This window comes from Ailuropoda melanoleuca, chromosome 15 (assembly GCF_002007445.2).
Source record: "Ailuropoda melanoleuca isolate Jingjing chromosome 15, ASM200744v2, whole genome shotgun sequence".
Classification (NCBI taxonomy): domain Eukaryota; kingdom Metazoa; phylum Chordata; class Mammalia; order Carnivora; family Ursidae; genus Ailuropoda; species Ailuropoda melanoleuca.
This window is the reverse complement of record NC_048232.1, coordinates 33,448,496-33,457,898: the sequence shown is the minus strand read 5'-3', so window position 1 is coordinate 33,457,898 and position 9,403 is coordinate 33,448,496. Positions and strand designations below refer to the sequence as shown.

The window sequence follows — 9,403 nt, the reverse complement described above, 5'->3', positions numbered from 1 at the left end:
AACACATGTACCTGCGGAGTTTCAATATACACACAATACGGTAGATGTATTTTCTCTTCCTCTGATTTTACTTCCTCTAGCTTACTGTAATAGGGTATATAATGCATGTAACATGTGAAATGTGTTAACTGTTATCCTACAGCTTCTGGTTAAAAGTAGGCTATTAAGGGGCGCCTGGGTGGCACAGCGGTTAAGCGTCTGCCTTCGGCTCAGGGCATGATCCCGGCGTTATGGGATCGAGCCCCCACGTCAGGCTCCTCTGCTGTGAGCCTGCTTCTTCCTCTCCCGCTCCCCCTGCTTGTGTTCCCTCTCTCGCTGGCTGTCTCTATCTCTGTCAAATAAATAAATAAAATCTTTAAAAAAAAAAAAAAGTAGGCTATTAAGCTTTGGGGAGTCAAAAGTTATATATGGATTTCCAACTCTGCTAGCACTTTGGTGCCCCTAGCCCTCGTGTTGTTCAGGGGTCAGTTGTAGTCTATAAGCTCTTATGAAGGGACCTATGTTCAGTTTTGTTTACTATAGGATCTCCAGGTCAGCAATGCCTCACATGTGAGTCTAATAAATGACCCACCCATCTCAGACTGGCCCTGGAAAATAGTGAGCCGAAGGCAGATGCTTAACGACTGCGCTACCCAGGCGCCCCCAACCCACAGTATTTCTTGTTTTAGAAAGGCAGAATATGGCAATATAGAAAACTAGTTCCAAATGACCATCACTTCAACTGACATTTCCCCCACCTCCATCAAATAAGAGCAGCATACAAAGGCACATGATTATGAGCAAATCCAAATTTATTTTAACGCCATGTCATTTCAACATGTTTAAAAACCTCATAAGTTAGTGGGAGCCCTAGTTCCCTGGGACAGCATGCCAGAGGTACTGAAATTCATCACCTCTCTCTCCAAACCCCTAGCAATTCGTCCAATCCAAGTCCACAGCTTCAAAAAGCCAGGAGTTGTCTCTTCAGTCAGTCTGGTCCTCTGGTTCCTGGTCTTTCTTTCAGGGAGGGAGGTCAAAATATTTCAAACAGGGAACAAAAACCACAGTTGAGCTTCCAGCTCAGGTTTCTAAGATGGAGCAGGGGAATGCACCCCCCCCCCACCATTGACTCCAAAGAAATGGACAAGGTTGAGATGGATTACTCCTTTACAGCTTTGTAAAGACCCCCCCCAAAAAAAGAGCCCTGTGGAACAAAAATGACTAAAGAGATTTACAAATGAGGATCCATTTGACAGATGAGAATCCCTTGGTAAATGCAGGCTCCGGCTCCCGAAAATGAGAGGGGCCTAACCAGACAGTCTGGATCAGAAAAAGAATCTGCCACATGTGAATAAAAACAATCTGAAGAATATAGCTCCTCTCTATTTTGAGGCCTGATAAAATACCTGGGGAGAGTGGGAAAAGAGAGGAACAAGCCCCAACAGATGGGAAAATGCTGACACCAGAGTGGTATAAAAAAATTTCAGCTGAGTTTTTAGTGGTGGTGGCTACTTTAGCCTTCTCCCTGTTCTGTTGTAGGGCCATAAACCTTGACCAAGCAGAGAGTAGTAGAAAAAGGCTAGAAAGAGGGGCTTGAAGACGATGAATTTTGACTCCTGATTTTATTATTCAATTTCTCTTTTCTATTTAAAGTAGTCTTCGGTGGCTGGGAAGCCTGGCCTCCCAAGACCAGAGTCAGTTGGAGCTGGTCGTTGTTGGAAGGGGGTTGGGGTGGGGACAGGGATGGGGGCAGGGAGACCCTGCTCTGTTGGCGGTCCTGGGTGGAGAAGACGAACTGCACTTCACAGAGCCTGGGGTGTGGTGGGAGGGGGATGAGGCAGGAGCAGCAAGCTGGGGAGATGGGACCCACCTCAGTCCCCAGCTTCATTCTCTTCTAATGTTTCCCCGCTGGTGGCATTCTCTGCAGTCTTGGAGGCCTATATTCATGGAAGGGAGAGGAAGACTTCTCAGTTTCCAACTACTTGCAATAGTGTCTGGGAGACCAAGAACAAAAATACCCTAAAGCTCTAGGTCAGGGCTGAGGGGGGGGAGGGGGGGGAGTAAGGGTACAGAAATAGGAATGCCCACCACAACCCAGGAAGGTAGACTAAAGAGGGATCAGGTTCACTCTGCCAGAGAGTGGAGATCATAACACACCTTCTTTTTTTTCTTTTTCTGGGTTTTCCGACTTGCAGAACTCTGGAGGAGGGCCTGAAAAATAGGGAAAAAAAGGAAAACAAACTGAGCAATATAGCGGAAACATGAAGTGTCACTCTCAGTATCATAGCTCTTTTCAGGGCTTTGCTGACAACATCCTCACGCCCAGGACAGGTGCCATACGCTCCCACTTTCCATCACACACTGACCTTTAGCTCTGCATCCTGGACCTCCATCTCAGACTTGTAGAGGTCAGGTTCAAAGGGACCACTGGTTATCCTCATGGGGCCATTGGGCATGAGCAGGACTGTAAATTTAAACTGGGCAACAAATTCACCTACAGGAGAAAGACTGTTTTGGTAAAATGCCCCCCCGCCAGACAGAGGGGACCCTAATCACGGGCTCTAAAGGAAACGCTCTTCTTAGAACTCACCCTCCTTCTCATAGAGAACATTAAATGGCTGCAGCAGTTCATGTTTGGCGCACTCCACCACACCCATCCGGGCCTTCTTCTCATCTTCAAATGCTCTGGGTGGGGGAAGACAAATTCGGGTATCCTTAACCCCCTCTATCAAGTCTTACCATTTTCCTCATGTTTTTAAATAGCTCCTACCCTCCGGCAGAAATCATGCTTAGGACTGCTCTTTCACATCAGCTTCAATGAGAGGGCAGTGGGGCGAGGGAGAGAAGGCATGCATGCGGGCTGGAGCTGCAAGTCCAGGCAGGGGCGGGGTGGGAGGGGGTTGCACTGGGAGAAGGAACAGTGTTCCTGGGTGTGTGGTCTATGAGTCAGACTGGTTCCAAGGCCTCTTTCTGCTAAGTGCAGTTGTAGTACCTTAAAGTAAATGGCATGGCATCAAAACGCCTTTCAACCTCACTGAAGAAGGCACGTGAAGTTTTCATCTTCAGGCCATACTGTTTAGAAGGGTCTCGTTTGTAAATGGTGGTTCTCTGTCCTGCATCCTTGGCCTAAGAAAGTATGAAGTTAGGTCACGTTTGGTCTGGTGCTCTTAGGACACACCTTCAGTCACCCTCCGCTAGCTCCGGCGCTCTCCTCACCTTGCCCTCTCCTGAGCTGACGAGAACATCCACAGCATATACTTCGTGTACCTCAAATTCTGCTTTTTCATGGTCCTTCCTAAAAGAAATAAAAAGGGAATCATAAAAACAATGAGTAGTTCCTGGAGTCTAAAGTAGATGGTAGACACGATGAGGCTGGGAGTATGGAAGAAAACATTCAGGACTAGTCAGCTGGTGGAAGGTGAAGGGTGGAATTGGCACCTACTTCTGCTGGTCTGTGGGATTCTGGATAATGGTTTTCTCTCCATCGATAACATGCTGCTTCAATTGATGTGACAACATACCTGTAGACAGGACAAAGCCACCTAGAATCCCAAAAGGTTTCCAAATCCACCCACCTACGTTGTTTGATGGGGCAGGCAATGAGGGAAAAATGCCTGGCTATGAAAACTCACAGTAGTAAGGGTTTTGGCTTAGACTGTGCTAGAGCCAGGATGGACCCTCAAAGGAACAAAATCCTTAATTCAACTAAATTAGACCCTCAACGCTGTTATCTGAGGTCTCACCTTCTATTGGTGTGCAATTAAACGAGTGGGCAACTTTGTTCCAGGCTTCTGTCACTTGCGTGTTCTAGAAGTACAAGATCAAATACAGGTGAGATACGTACCAGGGGCCAAGAAGTCCTCTACCATGAGAATGAAGAGCATAAAATCCTCCATCAAGAGCAACAATTCTCCTTGGTTTTTCATTTCATAGCCCTATTATCCCTACAACCTAAAAATACCTTACGTTTACATTTTACAAGGTGCTTTCACAAAGATGGTCTAACTAGACAACGATTCTTAAAGGTCAGTAGGGCAGATCTATATTCCATATCCCAATTTAGAAGATGTAGAAACTGAGGCTCAGAAAGGTTAAGAAATTTGCCCAGGGGTAAGTCAGTTAACTGAAAGAAACTGGAATAAATGGGTTTTCTGGTGATAAATCCAGTGTTTATTCCACAGTATCTGTTGAGAGGGGACAATAAGCTCTGATTTTCCCCTTTTTACCTCTTTCAAATATGATCTGATCCCCATCTATCTCATTTGTTTCATTAAACAAAATGAAAAAGAGAATAAGTAATCACAACTAATATTATTAAACTATGTGTGAGGCACTTTACAAGGATCATCTCAATTGTCACAACCACCCCTGTGCCAATAAGGGGCAATTTTATTTTTCCCACTTTGCAGGTGAGGAAATCCGAATTCAAAGTTATTTTTAAACAGTAAGGGGTGGCAACAGGGCAAGAACCCAGAAATTCTGATGTATGTCCTAACTATACAATAGCCACTATACACTACTACCTTCCAGTGGAGACACACAGTAGGTAGTACATAAAAAAATAAAAATAATCAATGTGCAAAGTAATTACAGGCAACACAAGTGCTTACTGTGTGCCAGGCACTGTTCAAAGTGCTTCATAACAGCTCTGTGAAGTAGGTATCATTATAAGGAACCAACACAGAGGTTTAAGTAAAAATGATGCAACTGAGTAACAATGGGGACGAAGTACAAACTGATTAAAAAGATGAAGAACAAGAGAGCACAGGGGAAAAAGGGGGGAGCTTTAAGTACTGAACAGGACCCTGGAGAATGAAGAGTTAGAAAAAATGTCTCCACTCATAATCTTAGATGTAAAATTGTATTAATTCATGACAGTTCATGAACCCTGCGCTTCTTAATATCATCTTGCAAGCACAGAACTAACTTTTGGCCTCTTTCTGCCACCAATATTCGGGTATTATGATTTCTGTTTTATAAGCTTTTAAAGTTGTGTGTTTTGGGGGTAACTGGCTGGCTCAGTTGGAAGGGCGACTCTTGATCCTGGGGATGTGAGTTTGAAGCCCACGTTGGGTGTAGAGACTACTTAAGTAATTAAGTTAGGGAAAAAAGTTTGTTTTTATTTTCCACATTTAAAGAAAAAAAAAAAGATTTCAATTATTTATTTGTTGGAGAGAGAGAGAGGGACACGGAACAAGCAGGCAGAGGGAGAAGCAAACTCCCAACTGAACAAGCTGCCTGATGTTGGGCTCGATCCCAGGACCCTGGGACCATGACCTGAGCCAAAGGCAGCTGCTTATCTGACTGAGCCACCCAGACATCCCTGTTTTTTACATGTGTTTTACTGTAAGTGATATACCTCAAATTATTTAGAAAAAGATGCACATCCAAACATGAATAAGGAAGGATCTCTAGGCTCCATGAAGAAAGGACCATATATCCCCATACACTCAGCATGGAACTTATCTATGATAGGTACTGAGAGTTAACTGCTGTTTAGCTAACTGCCTCGTCTCTTTCAGAAATCCCATTCTTAGGGGCGCCTGGGTGGCACAGCGGTTGGGCGTCTGCCTTCGGCTCAGGGCATGATCCCGGCGTTATGGGATCGAGCCCCACATCAGGCTCCTCCGCTATGAGCCTGCTTCTTCCTCTCCCACTCCCCCTGCTTGTGTTCCCTCTCTCACTGGCTGTCTCTATCTCTGTCAAATAAATAAAATCTTTAAAAAAAAAAAAAGAAATCCCATTCTTAGATACAGCTAACTTTAAAGAGCTGTCTGTATTAGGGGCACCTGGCTGGCTCACTCAGTAGAGCATGCGACTCTTGATCTCAGGGCTGTGAGTTCAAGCCCCACCTTGGGTAAAGAGCTTACTTAAAAAAAAAAAAAAAAAAAAAAAAAGCTGTTTTATAAGGGGGCTGCAGAGGCTGGCAATTCAATATAGAATAGCTACAGATGACTAATGCATCCTTGGCTCTGTCATCTTTGGAGCTGGACTAAACGGCTTACCTGGTTTCCAGGTTTGACCAGGCGTAGGGCAGCTTCAGCACAAAGGTGAGCTGCCTTAATCACATCTGCTTTCCGCCCTGTTACTTGGGTCCCCTGCAGATAAGGAAATGCAGTCAGTGCCTTTCGGGAAAGCACTTTAACTCAACTGGTCACTATGCAAGGCCAGCCAATCAGCCGGAGAGAAAACAGTTTTCTGCTTTTATTTCTCTTGGGACTCTCTCAAAACGTATTTGGTGGTCGGGGGTGGGGATAAGAAGCAAGCAGCAGCATACTCTCCTCCACTCCCCACAGGTGGAACAGAGTTCAGAGCAGGCCACCTACCTGAGCTACATCAACCACGAAAGTGTGAGCCACATTAGCGATGAAGCCATCCACGTGGACCCCGAGGTCACTAAAAGGCAAGAGCAAGCACAGCATTAGCGACTAGCACTATGCAAATGCTTAGGAAAAAGACAAGTACTCTAAAATGGCTTAAGCTTACATTTTTACCAAGTCACCTTCCTTGAGAATATAGTCCTGGTCGCTCTTCAAAGGGGAGAAGTGACATACACAGTTATTTACTGAAATGCTGGTGGGAAAGGCAATACCTGTAAAGAGACAATCATCAGCCTTACTGCCTTGCTGTCTCTCTTGCCCAATCTCTCTTGGGAGCCCTGTTGCCCCTCAGAAAAATGGAGGGATTTTCTTCAGGGTCTTGCCTGTTTAATCAGTTTGGACTGGGTAGGAAACTGCTTGTATCCCTCCTGCCATTCCAAATTTCCCATATCTCAACCAGAGCTCGGGTGGGGTTACATCATTACAACAAAACAAACAGGACTGAGTAAGGGTCAAACTTGGGGAATTAGTGGGGGATTGTTTTTTTTACCTTTCTTCATTTCTTTTTCTTTCTTGAAAATTTTCCCTGTCTCTTCCATAATCATGGCATCACCTTTCTCACACAGGCTCAGTACCGACACACCTGAGCAGGATGCTTCCACCAAAGACCGAAGTACCCCTGGGGACAGAATCCCACCATGTCAGCCCTGCAGGTGTTGTCTAAGTTACCGTCCAAACAATACCTAGAAGTTAAGAGTTTCTAATACTCCCTAGTGCCATTGCCCAAAGGTTGAAAGAGTGAACAAGTTTTGCCTCTTGGAATATACCTACCTATAATCACTGAATTTCTGCCTTCCTTCTCCTAAAATAAGAAAGTCAACACACCCTTCCCTCCCTATAGAATGTGACAACTGGATAAAACACCATCTGTCTCTCTAGTCAAGGGAGACTTTCCAAAGATACCTGTGGTACGGTCAGACAGTTACGAAGTTCAAGAGAGTTCTCACCAAGGTAACCAACATACGTGCAAAGCAGACCAGAAGAAATTTATAGGCGTCAGGAACAACAGGAAGGTAGACACAGAACTGCTGACTCGAAGCTGATGCATTGTTAAATGCTACCTTCTATCCTTCTCAGACACCCCAATTAGATGTTAGTAATCTCAATCTGTGTAAACTTATTTCCTCATCAACCAAGGTATAAACCAAGGGACTTAATCTAAGTTTCCTGGGCTTCAACAGGTTCATGGCTTACAGCTCTTAGCACATCTCAAAGAGGTGTAAGACCCGAAAAAGTTTCAAACTGGTATCTGGGATCAAGAGTGATCTGGGATCACAAATGCCTCAGAAGTTAAGCTGCAAGGGAAATCATTTTTTTCTGATTCAAACCACTAAGACTAAAAAGTACTCCAAATGGGGGTACTAGAGTAAATGTTATAAAGCACTGTTCTGTTCACTGGAAGTCCTCTCCACGGCCTTCCCTGAACTACAAGTTTGATTTTTGTGATCTAGGTTTTGGTGAATCTTTCAAAGTGTGAAAAACTCAGGTTTTCAGCCATAGAACTAAAGGGATCTTAAATACCTATTTTTACTGTCAAAACCATTTAAAAGCCCAAACCCAAGCATTTTCTGTCCCCCTAACTGGGTATTAAAGTGAAAAGATGAACTGGAAAGAGAAAATCTAAAGTGAGACATCTGCCTGGATTGGCAGGCAGCTGCTGAGAAAGTAAGACCACAGGCGTAATAAGAATGACTTCTGAGATCCTAAACTCAGTCCCCCCACCCCTTTCAGTACTATTCACAAGACTGCTTAGTTGGGGTGAGAACCTCAAAAGACTCCTAGAGTTGTCAAGCCCCAGAGAACAATCAAACGTGACGGCTAACTAAGGCTATCTGCACAGATTGTTGGTAGTAATGAGTAACTTCAAGGAAAGCCAGATATATCTCCAAGAGTTGGGTTAGGATCTCCAGGGGTGCCCTCCAACTGTCCCTGAGCTGGCCCAAGAGTAGAAAGGGGCCCCAACCAGAGAAGGAGTTGGAAGTAAAAAACGAAAGACTCCAGCAAAGCACGTGGTAGGGAAGCTGGTGTCAGGGACGGTAGCAGAGGAAGAAGGGAGCCGGCGATCCGCATGGGAACCCGGCGACACGTGCCGGCAGGGCCCCTGACGCCGGGGAGCCAAAACAAAATAGAGGGGCGCTTCCGTCGCCAACAGCTGGGTGCTTCCTTTTCGAGGTGGCCTCGCCGCTGCGAGAATCAGAAGAGGCAGGGATCCGGACCGAAGGGTGAGAGGCTGAAGATGCGCCCTGACTCCTGATTAACGGCCTAAGGTCCAAGCCGGCTGGGGGCTCCGCTCTGCGCTCTACCCGGTCGCGGGCCCGCACCTCCCCGGACTCCAGCCCAGGCCTGGCGGCTCAGGTCCCAGGCGCAACACGGAGTCTTCCCACCACGCCACCCCCAGCGGACCGGAGCGGGGCCCTCAGTAGCTCACTCTGCATGACCCCGCCGCTCCAGCCCCTCCGGAGCCAGCCCAGCACCGTCCCCTTTGCCTCCCCCTCTGAGCCTTGATCTCCGGACCCCCGAGGCCCGCACTCACGGTTGGCGATGTCGCCCCCCATCTTATACTTGGTCACGACCAGGTCCTCGGCGATAGTTTGTTCCTGCTGCTCGTCCTCGCCCGACATCTTCCCACCACCACCACTGCAGCCTCGTTCCCCCTGAGCCGCCGCCTGTCTCCCTTCCCAGCCACAGGCTGTGGCTAGAGCCCCTTCGATCCGCGAGGAGAGCGCGAGCGAAAGCGCGAGCTAGTAAGGGAGCGGGCGGGCGGGCGAGAGCGAGAAGCTCCGAGCGCGCGGGCTGAGGCGCAAGGCACGCTGGGACAACGAGTCCTTTCTGCAGCCCGCCTCTAGCCGACCTTGCGGATTCTTGAACTACAATTCCCAGCCCGCCTTTCGCGCCCCTAAGCCAGGCCCTGGGGCCTTGCCCTCCGAGGGCCTCGCACGCCGGAATCGCCGAGCACGCTGGGAAGGGTCAGGCTCCGGCGGGAAGGCGGAGCCGTTGGCGAGCCTGAGGGGAAGCGTGGTCTCTCCCGGAAAAACCACATCCAC

The 9,403-nt window shown here is 47.2% G+C and overlaps 1 protein-coding gene across 2 annotated transcripts; it reads right to left on the bottom strand.

Moving 5' to 3' along the window:
- Positions 1 to 770: 770 nt before the first annotated feature.
- On the bottom strand, positions 771 to 9,168 carry PA2G4 (proliferation-associated 2G4). 2 transcript variants are annotated; one of them, XM_019796150.2, is made up of 14 exons: positions 8,893 to 9,168; positions 6,850 to 6,978; positions 6,466 to 6,571; positions 6,306 to 6,375; positions 5,985 to 6,077; positions 3,723 to 3,786; positions 3,422 to 3,500; positions 3,196 to 3,274; positions 2,972 to 3,105; positions 2,570 to 2,664; positions 2,346 to 2,473; positions 2,137 to 2,190; positions 1,850 to 1,916; positions 771 to 996 (listed from the first exon to the last, which is right to left on the bottom strand). In XM_019796150.2, exons 1-13 carry the CDS (start codon positions 8,978 to 8,980, stop codon positions 1,851 to 1,853), a joined length of 1,185 nt encoding a protein of 394 aa, XP_019651709.1. In that variant the 5' UTR covers positions 8,981 to 9,168; the 3' UTR covers positions 771 to 996; position 1,850. The 2 variants fall into 2 exon arrangements, with proteins under 2 accessions (XP_019651709.1, XP_034499901.1); XM_034644010.1 differs by having other exon boundaries at positions 771 to 992.
- Positions 9,169 to 9,403: the final 235 nt, after the last annotated feature.